The sequence below is a fragment of the Anser brachyrhynchus genome (genome assembly GCF_964034855.1).
Source record: "Anser brachyrhynchus genome assembly, chromosome: 23".
NCBI classification, from domain to species: Eukaryota; Metazoa; Chordata; class Aves; order Anseriformes; family Anatidae; genus Anser; species Anser brachyrhynchus.
This window is the reverse complement of record NC_137716.1, coordinates 2,453,216-2,471,504: the sequence shown is the minus strand read 5'-3', so window position 1 is coordinate 2,471,504 and position 18,289 is coordinate 2,453,216. Positions and strand designations below refer to the sequence as shown.

At 62.9% G+C, this 18,289-nt stretch overlaps 3 protein-coding genes across 8 annotated transcripts in view; 1 reads left to right on the top strand and 2 right to left on the bottom strand.

The window, feature by feature from the left end:
• Positions 1-1,544: 1,544 nt before the first annotated feature.
• On the bottom strand, positions 1,545-3,994 carry CFD (complement factor D). The gene is made up of 5 exons (XM_080565798.1): positions 3,835-3,994; positions 3,275-3,428; positions 2,879-3,023; positions 2,267-2,524; positions 1,545-2,039 (listed from the first exon to the last, which is right to left on the bottom strand). The coding sequence occupies exons 1-5, from the start codon at positions 3,899-3,901 to the stop codon at positions 1,854-1,856; spliced, it is 810 nt and encodes a 269-aa protein (XP_080421924.1). The 5' UTR covers positions 3,902-3,994; the 3' UTR covers positions 1,545-1,853.
• A 2,020-nt stretch (positions 3,995-6,014) lies between these two features.
• On the top strand, positions 6,015-10,475 carry PLPPR3 (phospholipid phosphatase related 3). Its single transcript, XM_080565797.1, is given in 9 exon segments — positions 6,015-6,124; positions 7,131-7,228; positions 7,439-7,624; positions 7,727-7,856; positions 8,124-8,319; positions 8,396-8,453; positions 8,610-8,783; positions 8,858-9,540; positions 9,542-10,475. Coding segments are annotated over 8 exon segments (2,085 nt in total). The 5' UTR covers positions 6,015-6,124; positions 7,131-7,153; the 3' UTR covers positions 10,125-10,475.
• A 4,513-nt stretch (positions 10,476-14,988) lies between these two features.
• The window catches only part of PTBP1 (polypyrimidine tract binding protein 1), a 30,572-nt gene continuing 27,271 nt past the window's right edge, over positions 14,989-18,289 (bottom strand). For all 6 annotated transcript variants that reach the window (XM_080565784.1, XM_080565786.1, XM_080565781.1 and 3 more), the window contains one exon: positions 14,989-18,130. In XM_080565784.1, the coding sequence (XP_080421910.1) occupies positions 17,998-18,130 (133 nt within the window). In that variant the 3' untranslated portion in view covers positions 14,989-17,997. The remainder of the gene's footprint in view (positions 18,131-18,289) is intronic.

The window sequence follows — 18,289 nt, the reverse complement described above, 5'->3', positions numbered from 1 at the left end:
GGTAATTAAGATTGTTGTAAGTCTGCAGCTTTGGACAAGGCCGGGCGCTTGCAGCATGTTTGAGGAAGAGCTCTCCTCGTACAGCTCTGTCCTGTGCTCAAGGTCACACGTGAATCGTATCACACTTCTGCCCTCGCTGGATTGTGCTCAGCCACCGTTTTGGGCAGTGCACTTTGGTAGAAGTGCCGAACTCACGGTGCTAATGTCGTTACATCTGCTGGGAGGACCTGCCCTGTCCTGCTGAGATCAAACCACGCTAGGGGTGCTCAGCAACTTCACTGAACCGGACAAAAATCCGAGCGCTTGGCCAAAGCAACAGCGAAGGTGGTTGGAGCTGATCTGTGGCTTGGCCGAATTCCCACCCAGCCAGAAAACTTCGGGCTGTCCTCAGAGACCAGTTGAGGGAAAGAACGAGCCATTTTTTTTCATATATTTATATCCCTCTGGGAATGGGTTTTCATTTATTAGTGAAAAATTGAGCTGATGGCAAAGAGCTTGGCTCTCAGCTCCATTTAATGTGTTGCAGTGCGGAGACGCTCTGCCTTGCTATTCTTCTGGTAATTAAGGAAAATCAAATGGCTAATTAGGAAACTCCAACTCCTTGTTAAGGCTCTTTTCCCCTGTAAGTAAAACTAATCAGCCTGGGCCCTCGCTCATTTCCTGTTTCTCAGAGCAGGTTTGGGGTTATTCAACGTGTGGTGGCACGTGGAGGGAGCGATGGGGGGGCTCCTCTGCCTCGGGCCCTGCGCTGGCCGGGCAGGACGCTCTCCTTCCCCGGGCAGGATGCTCTCCTTCCCCGGGCAGGACGCTCTCCTTCCCCGGGCAGGACGCTCTCCTTCCCCGGGCAGGATGCTCTCCTTCCCCCGGCGGCCGCGTTAGGGCAGGGCGAGCAGCTCTGCTCTGCTCCCAGCCCCGCGGGGCTGCCGAGGGTGGCTGGGGACCGAGCCGTGACCCCGCTGCCAGTGGGACGCTGCTGGTCCCAGCTGGGCTCTGCTGGTCCCAGCACTGTAAGCTGGGGCTCTCTGCCAGCCCTGGGGCCACGTGGCTGGGTCTGGGGGCAAGGACCGGGGTCCTGAGCGGGCCAGCAGCACCGCAAGCAGCTCCTGGGCCTTGCTGGATGCTTGCGCAAGGAACACATGGCTGGTCCCGGCTCCGGACCTTGCTGTGCCGCAGGATGCGGCCCCCACGCTCCCACCCAGGGCCCCGGGCTCAGGGCGTTCGACCACAGAGTGTGGTGATGGGATCGGGGCTGGGAGAGGTGCTGGGGCTTAGGGGGGTCCGTGTGCCCCTTCAGGAGAGCCCAACGGGGGTGAGCGGTGGCAGGACGGCACGGGGGGCTCGGCACACCGCGGGGGGGACAGGATTCACCCACGTCTGACTGGGGAGGCGAGGACGGAGATGGCACGGAGCAGCGATGGGGAGTGTGGGGGTGCCCCGGGGGCTCAGCACCCACCCCCCAGCTGTGTGTCCAGCTGCCCGTGCCCCCCACACGGTGCTCCCGCGCTGTTCCCCCCCCCAGCCCCGCTCGGCCCCAGCAGCTCTGCGGCAGGAGCGGTGATTGCTTTATTGCAGAGGGTCGCGGTCAGCGGTACGGGCGCGTTCAGCAAAGCCTGCAGCCTGGGGGGCCCCCACCCTCCCTGGGCATCGCTCAGCCCCCGGCCTGCCCCTGAGCTTCACGAGCAGGAGGCTGGGGACCCCCTTCCCCATTTTGTGCCCCCTCCCGGCACACGGACCCCTCCCGGCCCGGCGGTGCGGGGATGCTCGGGGAGCCCAGCGCCCAGGGGCGCAGCAGCATGGGCCAGGCCGGCAGCAGCAAGCCGTGGCGTGGAGCCGGGTCCCTCCGTGTGCCTGGCTCAGCGAGCGGCCCCGTCTCCGGCCTCGGCCCCGGCCGCGGAGGCCATGACGCCGTCGATCCAGGCAGCGTACGGGGCGATGCGGGTGTAGATGGCGGGCTTCTTGTAGTTGCCACAGACCCGGGAGCCGGCCGTCACCACCCCTTCGGCCACGCCGTTGCAGACCAGGGGGCCCCCGGAGTCTCCCTGCAGGACACAGGCTCAGTGCAGGGGGGGGGCACTGCCGCTGCTCCCCCCGCTCCCCACCTCGCTCCCTCCCTGGGGCTGCAGCCCCCGTCCTGCCCCACGTCCTCCCCACCAGCCGGAGGTGTTCCCACCCCGCTCCCAGGCCCCCGGGGGGGGTTGGCAGCCCCAGCCCGTGGCCGTGGGTCCGTCTGTGGTTATGTCTCCGGGAAAGGAGGCTCAGGAGGTACCTTGCAGGTGTCCTTCTTGCGGGAGTCGGTGCACATCATCTTCTCGGTGATGGTGTGGTCGTGGCGGGTGCGGTGGTTGCAGAGGTCGCGGCTGATCACCGGCCGCTCCACCTGCTGGAGCTTGTCCGGCCGCCGGCCGCTGTGGGTGATGGTGCCCCAGCCCGCGGCCTCGCACACCGTGTCGGCCTCAACGTCCCTGTCCTCCCGCTGGAAGGGCAGCACCTTCACGTGCGCGTTCAGCTCCGCTTTCTCCTCCAGCTGCCACCAAGCAAAAGAAGGGACCCGGCTCAGCGGGACACGGCCCCAGCCCCGGCGTCGCGCCGGCCTCCCCGAGCTCACGGCGCTGCCTCCCCGCCCGCAGCTCCCAGCACACGGCCGGAGGTCGGAGCCACGGCTGCAGGGACGACGGAATCACTTGGAAACGGCCCAAAAATCCATGGTGGGGGGCGCGGGGATGGTCCCACGGGGCGGGAGGGGGACAGAGGGGGCTGAGCGTTGCGGTCAGCCCGGCCTCGAGGGATTCCTCCCGGTGCCGGCAGTGACCCCCGTGGGGTGAGCGCGGTTCGGGCGCCGAGGGCGGTGGGGAGGGGGCACCCGGCGGCCCCGACGCACCTGGAGGAGCAGGAGGTCGTCCCTGTTGTTGTGGATGTTGCTGCCGGGGTGGGGGATCTGCGCGCGCACCCGGTACAGGTGCTTGTGGGGCTCCGGCTCGGTCAGCGAGTGGGCTCCCAGCAGGACCTGGAAGAGCTTGCCGTTCCTGCAGGGGGGTGCAGGGTGCGGGGCTCAGCACCACTGCGGCGGCGCACGGCACTGGGGGCTGTGGGCTCACAGAGAGACCCCCCCCCCCCCCACCCACCCAAGGGAGCTGGCAGCCCCCGGGGTCCCGCAGCCCCTGCACGGCCACCACCGTGGGCAGCAGCAGAGCCCCGGCGATCTGGGGACGGGGCCGCGGTGCGGGGCTTGGCTGGGGCTGACCCCCCCCGCCCCCGCACCCCCACCGGCACTCACGTCCCCTCGGTGCAGTGCGCGGCGCTCAGCACCCACTGCTCTGCGATGAGGAAGCCCCCGCAGACGTGCTGCCCGTCCAGCTGCAGCGAGGCCATGTACGGCCGCAGGTGGGGCCTGGCCTCGTAGCCCCCCAGGATCCGTCCCCGGGGCTGCGCTGCGGCGGGCGGGAAAGAAGCAGCATTGGTTGGGCGCCAGAGGACTGCAGGACCCCCCCCCCCCCAGCCGTGTCCCCCCCCACGCCATGTGCTGGGGACCTGCTCCCCGTGAGATTGGGGACAGCTTCTGTTTTTTTCTGGTGTGCTTGGTGTCCTGCCTGCTCTCGGTGCCCACATTCCCACCTCCCCGCTGCCTCAGTTTCCCCTGCGGGCATCCCCAGCCCTCACAGTGTGACCCCGTCCCTGCCCCCCCCCCCCATCCGGGGCTGCTGACACAAAACCAACAGGAGAGCCCAGAACCGCCCTGGGGCTGCCCCAGTTTGTCCCTGGCCCCCTCCCGGGGGATGCCCCAGTCCATCCCCGTCCCCGTATCGGGGTGCAGGTATGGGGGGGGGGGGCACTCACCATTCACCACAGCCCCCAGCAGCAGGAGCAGAGTGAGGACGAGGACGGGAGCAGGACACGGCCCCATGGCTGCAGTGAGGAGCCTCCGACCCGGCCGCGGGGCTTCGCAGGGCTGGGTCTCGCTTTTATGTCCAGTTTGGGGCCACGGAGGGCGGGGGGAAGGAAGGGAAAAAGGAGGGGGTTTCCGCAGCGTGAGGAAAATATCGAGTGTATCTAAACATTCAGGTTATAAAACAGGTCAAGAGTTCTCAGCACAAACAAAGCGGGGAGGAAGCAGCCTTTCCCAGCTGTTGGATCTGGCACGGGCGGGAGGGGATTTTTGCATCGTTGGCTCCCAGCACGGGGGTCACCGGTTGCTGTCCCGGGGGGGTGCTTGGGGCCACGCAGCCGAGCGGAGCGCTGGCCTGCTCCATGGCCCCAAATACCCCCTGGGTCAGTGGGATTGGGGTCACCAGCAGCTGGCTTGGGGTCCCCAGGCAGGAGACCCCCTGCCCCAAAGCAGAGCCGCAGCCCCGGCCCCACGCCGAGGGTTGTTTCTCATCCCCTGAGCCCCCACCACCTGCAGGGCCCCGGCTCCTGCCCAGGCCACGCCAGGACCTCGCAAAATCCTCAGCCCCTGCCCAGCCCCTGGGGCGCAGGATGGGGCCGGGGGGCAGGACGGGGGGCTCGGGGCCTGCTGCGCAGACGGGCTGGGAGGACGAGGTGCAGCGGGGCAAGGCGCCGGCATCGCCCGGGGCTCGTTCCCGGCCCAGCCACCACCGCCTGCTCCGGCCGTGGCCAACGCGGCGTCGCCCGCGGGCTGCTCCGGCCTGGCTGCGCGCCACCAGCACTGCGGGGACGGGATCTGGGATTTCCATGAGCGGAGAGGAAGGAAGCCCCGGCTGGAGCCCACGTAGCTGCTTCTCACACACGTTTTTTTTTGTTGTTGTTTTATGTGCGTGCTGTTTTTACAGCTCAAAATTGCTGGGTTTTATTTCAGGCTGCCGTGCAAGCGTCCCGAGCTGCAGCTGCACCAAAGCCACCCAAACGCTCCCGCTCCCGAGGTCACCGCGCGCCCGCGGCCACGCGGGGCCCATCCGGCCGGGTGCCGGCACAGCGGGGGCAGCCGCTGCCCCCCCCCCCCCCCTCGGCCCTACAGATGGGGTGCGGGACGGGGGCACGCGGGGTGAGCGGGTCCCTGCGTGGGGCAGCTTTGGCCTCGCCTTCAACCCCCAGGTTTTGGGGAGCGCGTGGCCACGGGGCTCAGACCCCCTGCGGGAGGAGAGCGCCGGGGGCCCGGTGCGGTGGGGGGGCTCCGGGCTTGCCGGGGGGGGGGATTTCTGCGCTTTGGGCCCACGGAGCCGCAGGGAGAGCGGCTTAGCCGCAGCTTTCAGCCACTCGGGATTTAAACGTTAAATACGCCGGGAGATTTCTGCCCACTTAGGGCCGAAAATGGAACGGGGGCAGCGCGTGGTGGCCGGGGCCTGAGCGGGCTCCGGGGCTGCATCGCGGGGTGTGCGAGGGGCACGGGGCCGGGATCCACTGCGGGTGGGGGGCACGGGGGGGGCTCGGTCCTCCTCCAGAGGGGCTGGGAAGCCCCCGGGGCGGCAAGGGGCGCTGCGCCCCGGTTCCCCGGCCCTGAACTTGGGGGGATTCGAGGCTTCACCCAGCGGCCGAGCCGAGCTCGGGGGTGCTGGGGGGCGGCGCGGCCACACGAGGCCCAGCAGCTGGGGGCTGCGCGTGGGGGCAAGGGGCTCGGGGGGGGGGGGGGGAGGCCCCGCTGCGGGGCTGGAGATGGGGGCTTGGAATGGCTCTGCCCCCCCATAGCGCCAGGAGCAAAGCCCGGGGGGGGGGCAGAGCAGCACTGGGGGGGGGGGGCAGGGCAGCACGGGGGGGCACCCAGCAGCACGGGGGGCACCCAGCAGCGGGGGGGGCACCCAGCAGCAGGGGGGAGCCGCCCCCGCTCGGTGCCGCGCCCCCCCCCCCCGGTCCCTTTGTCTCGCACCCGACCCCCCCCCGCTCCCCTTCCCCGGCCCCCCCCGGGCTCCCGCGGCCGCCCAGAGCCCCGAGAGGGGCCGGGAGCGGCGGGGCGGGGCGGGGGGCGGCGGGGGGCGGCGGGGAGGAGGCGGCGGCGGAGGAGGAGGAGGAGGAGGAGGAGGAGGAGGAGGAGGAGGAGGAGGGGAGGAAGCAGCCGCTCGCCGCGCTCGGCCGAGGCAGAGCATCCCCGCTCCAGCGGGAGCCCCGCGGACGCCCCCGCCCCGCCCGCCCCCCCCGGCCCGGATTCGCCCCCCCAGGGGCGGCTGCAGCGGAGGTGAGTGGGGGGCGCGGGCGGCGGCGGAGGCACAAAGGGACGGGCCCCCGCCCCGCCCCGGCCCCCCCCGAGCCCCCGCCCGCGGCTGCGGCGCGCTCGGCCCCGGTACTGCCCCGGTACTGCCCCGGTACTGCCCCGGTACTGCCCCCCGGTACTGCCCCGGTACTGCCCCGGTACTGCCCCGGTACTGCCCCCCGGTACTGCCCCCCGGTATTGCCCCCCCGGTACTGCCCCCCGGTACTGCCCCGGTACTGCCCCGGTACTGCCCCCCGGTACTGCCCCCCGGTATTGCCCCCCCGGTATTGCCCCCCCGGTACTGCCCCCCGGTACTGCCCCGGTACTGCCCCGGTACTGCCCCCCGGTACTGCCCCCCGGTATTGCCCCCCCGGTACTGCCCCCCGGTACTGCCCCGGTACTGCCCCGGTACTGCCCCCCGGTACTGCCCCCCGGTATTGCCCCCCCGGTATTGCCCCCCCGGTACTGCCCCCCGGTACTGCCCCGGTACTGCCCCGGTACTGCCCCCCGGTACTGCCCCCCGGTATTGCCCCCCCGGTATTGCCCCCCCGGTACTGCCCCCCGGTACTGCCCCGGTACTGCCCCCCTAGTACTGCCCCCCCGGTACCCCCCTCCTCGTTATCCCCCCCTCGTTATCCCCCCCCCCATTATTGCCCCCTCGCTTAATTCCCCCCCATTGCTCCACCCCCTCCGTGCCCCCCCCCCCTTTTTGCACCCAGGACTTGTCAGAAGTTTCGGGGGGCCGGGGGGGGGCCCCCCTGTCCCCCCCCCCCCCCCCGGCTGGGCTCTGCGGGCGGCGCGCCCCCTCCCCACGCCCACCGCAGCGGCACATGTCGCGGCAGAGGGGACTGTCGCGACAGCCGAGCCTCCGCCCCACCTGTTGTGACAGCCCCCCCGGGGGGAGGTGGGGGGGGGGGCAGCACGACCCCCGTGCAGGGGGGGCCCCCCCGTGGGGCCGAGCGCCGGGGTGACGCCGGCTGCCCCACGGCAGGGACCCCCGCCCGCCCCAGCACCATGATCTCCCCGAAGGACAAGGCCAAGGCGCCCAAGGACAGCATGACGCTCCTCCCCTGCTTCTACTTCGTGGAGGTAGGTGTGGGGTGGGCCGGGGGCTGCTGCGGGGGGGCTGCGTCCTCAGCACCCCGGTCCCACCCGGGCTGGGGCCGCGCATCCTCGGGGATGCTCGGTGCACGGCCCCGCACCCGGCTGGTGCCCCCTGGGGACCTCGGGCACCCAGCGGGGGCTCTGGTGGCTGGGGTGGGTGAGGAGCCCCCACCGACCCCCCCCCGGCCCCCCCAGCTGCCCATCGTGGCCTCCTCCATCGTGACGCTGTACTTCCTGGAGCTGACCGACCTCTTCAAGCCGGCCAAGGTGGGCTTCCAGTGCTACGACCGGGCGCTCTCCATGCCCTACGTGGAGACCAACGAGGAGCTCATCCCGCTGCTCATGCTGCTCAGCCTGGCCTTCGCAGCCCCTGCCGCCTCGGTGCGTCCCGGGCCCGTCCCGCTGCCGGGAGGGGGGCCGGGGGGGCTGGATCCTGCCTGGGCCGGGTTTTGGGGCCCCGCTGAGCTGCCGGTTCCCCCCCAGATCATGGTCGGGGAGGGCATCGTGTACTGCCTGCAGTCCAGGCTGAAGGGACGCGCCGGTGCCGAGGGCAGCATCAACGCCGGCGGCTGCAACTTCAACTCCTTCCTGCGCAGGACCGTAAGGTTTGTGGGTACGTTGTGCCGCAGCCCGGGCAGCCGTGCCCTCCTCGGGGGTGTCCTGGGGCTGGGGGGGGGGGCGCAGGGGCAGCCAGGACCAGCAACGCACAGCCCTGCCCAGACCCCCTTACTGGACCCTTTCTGGCACTTTTGGGGTGCCCTGGGGCTGGTAGGGGGTCCCTGGATGCCCCGTGAGGGCTGGAAAGGGGCAGATGGGGCCCCATCCTGTGCAGGGTGGGGGTGACACCACCAATCCCCCCCCCCTGCTCTGCCTCTTGCAGGCGTCCACGTGTTCGGGCTCTGTGCCACCGCCCTGGTGACGGACGTGATCCAGCTGGCCACCGGCTACCATGCGCCCTTCTTCCTGACCGTCTGCAAGCCCAACTACACTCTGCTGGGCACCCCCTGCGACGCCAACCCCTACATCACCCAGGACATCTGCTCGGGCACGGACAAGCACGCCATCCTGTCCGCCAGGTACGTGCCGGGGAGGGGACAGCCCCCCTGTGTGTCCCCACCACCACCCAGCAGCTCTGCTTTGTCCCCTCTGCAGGAAGACGTTCCCGTCTCAGCACGCGACGCTGTCGGCGTTCGCTGCTGTCTACGTCTCGGTGAGTCCTGGGACCGCCTCTCGACACGCGCTTCAAGGCTGCTTGTGCCCTGCAGAGCCCTGCGTGGCCGGGACGCCGGGGGGGGGGGGGGGACTCGGGTGCTGCGAAGGCAGCGGGTGCCGGTGTCACGACTGACGGCCTCTTCCCCCCCCGCAGATGTATTTCAACTCCATCATCTCGGACAGCACCAAACTCCTCAAGCCCATCCTGGTCTTCGCCTTCGCCATCGCCGCCGGCATCTGCGGCCTGACGCAGATCACGCAGTACCGCAGCCACCCCGCCGACGTCTACGTGGGCTTCCTGATCGGCTCGGGCATCGCCGCCTACCTGGTGGGTGCCGCCGGGCGCGGGGGCTGCGTGCCGCGTGTCCCGGCCCCGCTGACCCCGCTCTCTCCCCGCCGCAGGCGTACCACGCCGTGGGCAACTTCCGCGCCCCCACGGAGAGGGCCCCGGCACCGGCGCCGGCCAAGGACGCGCTGCGGGCGCTGACGCAGCGGGGCCACGACTCCGTGTACCACCAGAACAAGTCGGTGAGCACCGATGAGCTGAACCCGCAGACGCGGCTGGAGGAGGCGGCGCGGCCGGTGCCGCGGGAGAAGAACTCCCTGGGCAGCCTGAAGCGCGCCAGCGTGGACGTGGACCTGCTGGCCCCCCGCAGCCCCATGGGCAAGGAGAACATGGTGACCTTCAGCAACACCCTGCCCCGCGTCAACACCCCCTCCATGGACGACCCCGCGCGACGCCACATGACCATCCACGTCCCCGTGGACGCCTCCCGCTCCAAGCAGCTCATCACCGAGTGGAAGCAGAAGTCTCTGGAGGGCCGCAGCATGACGCTGGCGGAGGAGGCGGGCGCGCTGGGCCGGGGGGCCGGGGACGCCGACGAGGACGTGCCCCCATCGCTCTACCCCACGGTGCAGGCGCGCCCGGCCGAGCGGGCGGCCATGGGGCCCCGCGTCCTCATCCAGCCCCGGCCGGGTGCCTCGCAGCTGGTGCACATCCCCGAGGAGAGCCAGGCGGGCGCCGGCGGGGCGGCCGGCGGCGGGGCGGCCGTGCGGGCCAAGTGGGTGATGGTGGCGGAGAAGGGGGGGGGCGCAGCGGGTGGCCAACCCCCCGCGCCTCATGCAGGTCATCGCCATGTCCAAGCAGCAGAGCATGGTGTCCGTCACCCCCAAGCACTCGGAGACGTCCTCGTCCTCCACCAGCTCCGACTCGTCGCAGTACCGCTCGCCCTCCGAGCGGGACAGCTCCAGCATCATCACCATCGACGCCCACGCGCCCCACCACCCCGTCGTCCACCTCTCCACCGGCAACGGGCCCTGGGAGTGGAAGTCGGCCCAGAAGGGGCCGGAGGGGCCGGACGCCTACGAGCTGGGCGAGATGGGCAAGGATTTCCGGGGCTTCCGCCCGGCCAAGAGCGCTGGCGTGTCCCCCGGCTCCTCTGTCAGCGACATCGAGCAGGATGAGCCGCGCTACGGCAGCCTGGCCACCATCAACGTGGTGGCGGGGGGCGGCGGGGAGCGGGGGGACGGCCCCCCCGAGGGGCTGCTGGGCACGGCCAGCCGGGAGTCCACGCTGCGGAGGAAGCCGGCCGAGAAGGATGGGCACACGGACAGCGAGGCCGACAGCTACTACAGGAAAATGCAAGCCGGCCGGAGGTTTAAGGACTGAGCCCCCGCCGCCTGCCCTCTGCCCTGCCTGGGGGGGTACAAGGGGGGGGTCCGTAGTTGCTGGGCCCCCTCTCGTGGGGAGGTGGCAGGACGGGGCTGTCTTTAGCATCGGGATGACAAAATGGTGGGGCCAGACACCTTTACCCCCCCGGGGCAGCCAAGGGGTGCGCGGGACCCCGGGGAGCGCAAAGGGGGCTCCGTGCCCCCGCCCACCCGCAGGGGCTGGGCGTCTCCAAGCACTTTGGACTTTACTTCTCTCTCTAACACAGGTGCTGACATTTTGGGGTGTGGGGGGTAATTTATTCTGACTCTGGCATTGTAAGTCTGTGGGGTGGGAGGGGAGCAAACAGCATTAAAGGGCTTTGGGGGGGGGGGGGGGTGCCATGGGGCTCCTGGCTCATGCGGGGGCTGCGCGTTGGCTGGATTGTTCTGGGGGCAGGGAGATGGGGGATGGTGCCGGGAGGGGGGGTGTTTGTCCAGGGCCTGAGCTCTGGGCGTTAGGAGCGTGTAAATACTGTGCTGGCTAAAGTAGAGTGTGTACATTGGGGTAGGGAAGTGCTGGGGGTGGGGGGAACGACAAACGGGGGGCACGGGGCGCAGCCTGCCCAGCCAGCCCAGGTCCTGCCAGCATCAGGGCACCCACCTGGGCTGGCAGGAGCCCCCCCCCCCCCCCCCCCCCCCCCCCCGGGGGGATTCCCTGTGCATGAGGTCCCGGGGGGGGCTGGGTGCTGCTGGGGAGGCAGCCCTGGGTGGAGGACAGGGGTGGGGGGGGGGTCTCCAAGCTGTGAATGCATCTGCCAGGCAATGGCTGAACCTGCTGTGGTTTGAAAAGCGAATAAACACGTGAATGTGCCCCGGCTGGGCTGCGTCCTTGGGGGGCAACGCTCCACCGAGCTCCAGAAGGGCCTGACGGGGTGCGGAGGATTTGGGCACTGGGTGGAGCGGGGGAGCCCCGGCTGAGCCGTGTGGGACTGGCCCAAGGCTGCGGAGCAGCGTGCAGCCCCCTGCCCCATCCTTCGTCCCCTGCGAGAGGCAGCCACCGCACCCCCATGCCTCCGGCGGGGCTCAGGCTCCTCTCCGCCCCACCACGGACCAGGAGAAACCAGTTCCAGGCTGCAGCCCATTAAAACCAGGCGATGACGAGCAATTACGTTAATACAGCTCGACACGACACCACCCCGTCCGACCCCCAGCAACCCTGGCTGCGGGGCCCCCGGTGCGCGGGGGCTTCGTGACCCCGGCATCGCCGCCACGCGCAGGACGCGGGGACCCCGCTCGCCATCGAGCGCGGCTCCGGAGCCGCCCAGGGAGGGAAGTGCAGGCGCTGCAGATTCTGGCTGCGTTGCTGTGGCAACGCCGGGGATGCAGGCACCCAGCTCAGCTCCCGCGTGTCACCCTCCTCGCCGTGCTGGCCTCCACGAGGACGGCGTCCCCGCGTCATCTCTGGCCTCCTGCGAGGGCACCACAGAGCCCCGGCTGCACGGGGGCTGCTGGGGGGGTGGCACGGGGCAGCTCAAGGCACCCGCAGCGAAGGCAGCCTTGCAGGCTGCTCCCCCCCAGCTCATCTCCGTATGGTGGCAGCGAAACCCTGCACGACCCCAGCCTCGGCGCAGAGCAGCATCTGCTCCCATTTGTCACGGCTCATAAATCAGACCGGGGGTGGGATTGGGCTGCCGCCCCCGCGTGCTGCCTTCCCCGGGAGCTCTGCACGCAGGGACGGGGACAGCCGTGCAATGCGGGTGTGCTGGGGCAGAACGAGGTGGCAAAGCAGCCCGAAGCAAAGCTGCCCTGCCTCACCCAGCAGCTCCGGAGCACCACGGACTCCGGGCTGGTTTCACCCTGCAGCCCCCATCACGCCCAGCGTGGCCTTGGTGCCCCCAGAACTGTTGTACCCCAGGGGTGCAGCGGGGACAGCACCAACAGCCCCCGGTCCTCCAGAAGCGGGGTGATGTGAAGATGGCACTGAACTGCCAATTGGATTAGCAGTGGATATCCCAAAGCCTCAGCCTTGCAAACATATAGATTATCCAGCGTAACCCCGCTGCTCTGCTGGAAAAGCCACCAGGGGATTAGCGCGGGGATTGCTGGCAGCAGCTCGAGGTGTGGGTGCTGTGTGAGGGGGGTGCCCCTGGGCTGCGCCTGCCCAGGGAGCTGGGGGGGTCCCATGCTTTGGTAGGGGCCTGGCAGCGTGATGGGAGCCGGGGGCTCTGCCTGCTCTCCCCGGGAGATGGGGCCGGCCGTGGCAGGGCCCTGCACCACGATGCGGGCGACTGTAGCTCTTCCACCCCCAGCTCTCCTCCAGACACACGAGGGGGACACGTGGCCCCTGTCCCCCCGCAGGACAGCACAGGGCCGGGGCCTGTCCGGCAGCAGCGACGTGAGGCCCACGAAGCGGCCGCCTGGCCCCTGGGTGCTGGGGACAAAGACGGCGGCACCGAGCTGTTGGTTGGGGCCCTGGGCTGGCCCCGGCTCGCTGCCGTGACTAACGGCGTCGCAGGCCCCTTCCCCGACCCCACCACTTCCATGGCAACCACCCGCTCCATGCCGCAGCCCCCCCGGGGACCCCCGGCTGGAGGCCGTTGTTGGGCCTGGTCCTGGGGGGCTCCGGGACCCCCCTGCGGCCGCTTCCCTGCCCCAGCCCCGCCGCCAGCGGGTGCCCGGCCTGCAGGAGGGGGCGAGGGGAAAACCTGCCTCGTCAGCCAGGCCCCACTCGCTAATTGCTCCCGGAGCAGCGGGCATAAAGCAAATTCCCTCAGTGCCTGCAAGGTAGCGGCACGGTGCTGGGTGGTTGGAGACACGGGGAGCCACGGCCCCGTCCGTGCGGGGAGATCAGGGATTTGCTCTCCTCAACACCCTGACGCGGCCACCCGAGGGCCGCCCCCCTCCCTGGGCACAGGGAACCCTGACGCCGGCCCTGGGCCCCCGGGGGCTGCCGTCCCGCTCTCCGAGGACGACGGGCACAGCCTTTCTCCCCTCTAAGAACCTCTGCAAGACGTCGACTACACCACGGATACTTAGCAACACGGGGAAGTGGCTTTAGCAAATATTGGTTCAGCTCCAGCAGCGTTAGCAGCACTACTCCAGTGCTGGCAGCAGCATTTCAGACTCTCCATCAGAGGCACGCTCGGAGGATTAGCAGCAGCATTTACAGAGTTGGCGGTGAAGCCAAGTTATCTGAATTCACTTTCTATAGCCAGAGACGCTCAGGATGCGTGGCCTAGCCTTTCATGTTGGTGTTTATTCTGCACAAGCCTCTCCCCCCATCTCACACTGCACAGCAGCTTGTTCGGATGATCTGTTGGAGGCAGGGAGCAGATGAGGCTGTTGTTCTCTCACTGAAAATAAAATATTGGTCCCCTTCAGTCAGCATTTTCCAATTAAAAACATCTTTTCAGAAAGTTGCCCTACGTTGTCAGTGAAAATGGTCTAATTAGAAGCACAGGCTGAGAGTCAGCTTTCTGTCAGAAGATGCACACGTGTGAGCCAGTGCAGGCACTTCCCTTTCTGCACCTGGACACAGGCAGCACCGCAGTCCTGCAGCACCGGGAGCTGCCCCTGCAGCAGGGGCCAGGAGGCCGTAATCCCCCCCCCAGCACCTCAGGGCCACCCCTGCCTGCAGCCGGGCCCCCACAGCCTTGCTGGTGCCCGGGGCACGCAGAGCGCAGCAGCGTTTCACACGCGCATCAGCGGGCGAGGGCAGAGGCAGCTGTTACAAATCCTATTACACTTTCCAGGAACAACAGTGATGTCTTTCAGTAGCCTGAGGCTCCTGCAGAACCCAGCTTGGAGGCTGAAGCCGGAACCGAGAAGCCTATAAAATAAGCCAGTGTTTAATGCTAATGCAGTTCAACACAAAGGGAACGCAGCCAAAGGACAGCAAACAGAGCCACAAACCCAGCAGCGCAGCATTTATTCTTCCCACCGCCACAAACACGGGCTTTCCATCCACACCCTCTGCTGCGGGAGGATGGCATACAGCGAGCATCGCTCAGGGCAGCGCTGTGCCTGCCATCTTGGGGAGAAGCGTGGAAGGAGAGGGACAGCCCTCGAGCTGAGCCCAAGGACAGGGACAGCACAGAGCACATTGCCATGAGCCTCAGGGGTTCCTTCGAGGCTTTGTTTTTTGAGCATCATGATCCCAAATTTCAGGATGCTGAGGTGTCCAGGTCTACACCAGAGCATCTGCTTTCAGACAGTACTTCCGTCAAGTGAGTTGGACTTGTGGAGAGGACAAAACCTCCAGGACAAAAGGCCTCGCTCCCCAAGGAGCTGAACAGGCAGGTATGCCCACCAACACGGCTCACGTGTCTGCACATCAGGGTAACCCCAAGAACCGAAAGAAGCCTCCAGCCCCCTCCCAGTCATTAGAAAGCAACCTGGCCAGGTCACACCGGGGCACTGGATGGGAAACTCAGCACGAAGACATCCAGCTAGCCAGAAAGCTTCAACACTTCTAGAGCACAAAACTACAGAGAGTATTACGTATTTGACTGGAGAGTTGGTTATTTCATGGATATTAGCTAGAATATATGGAAAGTTTAGGAACATGAAGTAAAAAAAAAAAGTGTTGGAATGTGACAAAGGCAGAGCATCAGTTAAGGCCCTATAACCCCATACCTCTGAACTTCACTGGTCAAGCTCTGAAGGGCTGGAGTGTGAACATCAGGGGGGCTTTGGTCACCCCACACAGCCCCAGGCCTGGTTCACCATCCTGTCCCCTGCACAGAGGTGCTAGTACAAATAAACACTCTGCCAGCCCAGAGGTATGTGAAAAAGTCAAAGTTATGTATGAGGCAGCTGAAATTACATTAGAAGGAAAAATCAGAAGCAAAATAGGCACAATAAAGAGAGAGGAAAATCAGAAGCAAAGAATACAGAAGAAATTTATTGAAAGCACAAGTACAGACTGGCCAATAACTGCTTTCTACAATCTGAACAGTAAATAATGGAGCTACAGAAAGGTACAAAGGTTGTTATAAAATAGTTTTAATTTTGTTTCTTTTTGCATTACAAACATTCTTTGAAAGAGGCAATGGAATTCTGATGTTGTGTATGCTTACCCTCCCCACCCCACCTTCCACAATACTGAACCTGTAATAGCTGTTATCAAAATATACAATACATCTGTTCACCATAAAAAACTGGGTTTTGCTGCCCCCTCATGTCTTATAACAGGTATAAAAAAATTATAAATATGTACACCCTTTTGTTACTCACATTCTTTACATGCAAACACAGGGATCCAAAGGAAAAACCCACAATTGTCTGGGTTCTGGGGTTACCTCAATTCACTTGCATTTTGCAAAATATATAAAGCCTGTGGGTTGACCAAATCAATGTTAAAGGCCACCAGACAGGTTTCACTCCAATAAGCCTCTTCCCAGTGTCTTGGGTGAGGTTGATTGAATGCTTCAAAAGTTAAACCACCACAGCTGCTCCACTTGGGTTGCGCATGGATCTTTAAGGTAGTGCTGCCCGGGGCATGTTCAGGAGAACCAGCCGCACTGCCAGTGCTCCCCGGCTGCAGGAGGAATCAATTTACTGTTTTCCACTTGGGAAGGAAGGCAGATGAGCAAACTAATTCGAGTTGACAACTACCACCAAGACATCTGAATTTGCACCGCTGAATGTAAGATGCTGGCAAGGAAACAGATTTTTCAGAGAGGCAGATCAAGATTTCCTTAACAGGCTTACTCAGATTTAGAGGTAACTGAAACCAGTGTCTACGTGTCAGCTGAACTTTTTCTCAGCTCAACTGGGGGCAACACTTTCATTTAACATGGTTTCACACTCCTTTCAGCCTCCAACTGAAGACTAAGGCAGACAAATATTACTGATCTCATGCCAGCAACCCAAGCTGAACCCTCACTCAGACTTCACACACTTCTCCAGCATAATGCATATCCTCAAGATTTCAGGGAGGAACTAAGAAAAGTTAAGACTTTTCCAAACACTCAGTGCTAGGCAAGTCAAGAGCTCCCACACTAAGCAAGGAAATCATAACTTGCAACACTAAGACGATTAAAAAACAAACTTTGGTCCACAATTTGCAGAAAAACCCTGAAAAAAAGTACAAGATTCTTGTTATTTTGCATCCGAACAGGTTGCAGGTTAGAGGGAAACGTAAGGCAACACTGGATTACACAAAATAGAAGGCAGAATGGCCCAGGAAAGAGTTGTAAGCCAGAAAAAAATGGTCATCGTATCATTGGGAAAAAAACAATCTGCATTCTACTTATAATAGATTCCCTTCCTATAACTTAAAAATATCTGGGCTTATAGGTTAAAAAGGTAAAACTTTAGCCTGGGTCCTTTTACTTAAATTCACAAGCTAATCGTGCTTGTTATCTCAAACACATTGCTTTAAAAGTCTGCTTAGCTTAGCATGTTTCATCAATGTCATTACATTAATTCACCCTCAGTCATGACCTCAGCCTGGTAACTAAATTCCTGCCCTACAGTTTCAATTACAAAAAAAATAAGAAAGTACAGTATACAAGGGTAATACCACAAAGGAGTAAATTTAGATTACGTTTATACCATCTTATCATTCTATAAAAAGGTACTTAAACTATTTCTTTTGCATATAAAGAGATTAGAATATTTGGTCAACTGGAAATATTGCTAGGCACAGATGACAGCAACTGCATCAAAAAGTATAATACAAGAATTAAAACAAAAAGCTCAAATGCTGAAGACATGCTATAAGAATGATGGCAGAGCTACATTGGTCTTGTTAATTTCAAATTAGGGGCACGAAGGTGACTCACATGAACACCTTTCTAAATGTGGGATATTCAATAATTCTTCAAATCCTAGCCAAGTATTTAGAGATATATATATATACACACACAATTTGACAAATTCTTTATGATTCATCTTCACAAGTGTCCAACAGTGGTTAATTTCGTATCTTGATCAACGCTCTTGTGAAGGGCAGAGCCTGTCGACTTGCTATTGACAATGGAATGTGATTTGGTCTTGGGAATGCTTCCCCACCCAGACCTTTCTACTCGGTCTGAACATTACACACAAAGGATCTTAAATAACTCCCACTGGAAGGTTTGCAGATGGAGATAAACCACAAGCAGATTGGAAAGTGGCATGAAGACACATGATCCTATGCAAATTGAGACATCATGGACAGTGGGATACAACTGCCTAAAGAGTCAAAGCCCAATATTTTCTTTATCCACTTTGCCAGCTTCATTAGTCCTTCACTACGATAAGCTGATCTACTGAGCCAGAGCTCATCCATTCCCCTCAACTCTCCCATCCAATCCCTACAATTCAGATGTTTTCCCCAAAAGAAGAAAAAAGTTTAAGGCACAGGATAGCAGATGCACAGTTTAGGTAGGATCAATGCAACTTATTTTTGTGCTGGATGAGTTGGGAGCTCCTATACACCATGCATTTTGCAAAATCCTGACTCAAAGGCGCAAAAGTGAATTTACACAGTGGTTTTAGGTCTTTCAAGGCATGGATGGGTAAAGAAAAAAAGGCATCAATGTGAAACCTGATAAACTTGTTGGGATCTGCTTTTCAGGGGAGGAGGAGCAGGAGGGGAGGGGAATTTCCCAGAGCAGGTTCCAAAGTGTAAACTTTAACTTGTGATTTATTTGAACAGTCAAGATTGTTACCCATCACCGCAAGGTTAGCAATATGAATTAGATTTAATTTTTTTTTTTAAAAACCGGTAAACTGATTTCTCTTTAAAAAAATAAAATCTCTGGTCTTTTAAGGTCACTTCAGCTGCATTTTTAAAGTGGCTTTTTTTCTGGAATGATGGAAGTTGAAACCCTAGTGTTCAGCCTTCTAAGGTCAAGGCTGAACCCAAGAGGTTAAGTCCATTCTGTCTCATGCCTTCCAAAGCTTTAAATGGTGGACTTTGAGAAGGACACACGCAGGTGGTGATTCTCTCCCAGGTCATGATTATGGAGGTCAATGAGTGATTGAATGGCTTCTTCCACAGAGCCCATCTGGATCAAAGCCATTTTACGGTCCTTCCTGACAAGACAGAAGTTTAAGTCATTCAGTACCATTGTACACAGAGCTTAAGTCAGTACATGCTTTCTTAACTAGTACTCAAGACCAGGCAGAAAATCAGCTACCTGGATAACTGCAACATCCTGTCCTTTTACACGGAAGAGTACATCTGTAAGACAA

Excerpts from the sequence above, each read along its gene's own strand:
- CFD (XM_080565798.1), bottom strand. The coding sequence starts at position 3,901 with ATGGGGCCGTGTCCTGCTCCCGTCCTCGTCCTCACTCTGCTCCTGCTG. Across the intron at positions 3,429-3,834 it reads GCTGGGGGCTGTGGTGAATG|CGCAGCCCCGGGGACGGATC; the intron begins GTGAGTGCCCCC and ends CGCCCGCCGCAG. Across the intron at positions 2,525-2,878 it reads ACGACCTCCTGCTCCTCCAG|CTGGAGGAGAAAGCGGAGCT; the intron begins GTGCGTCGGGGC and ends GCTTGGTGGCAG.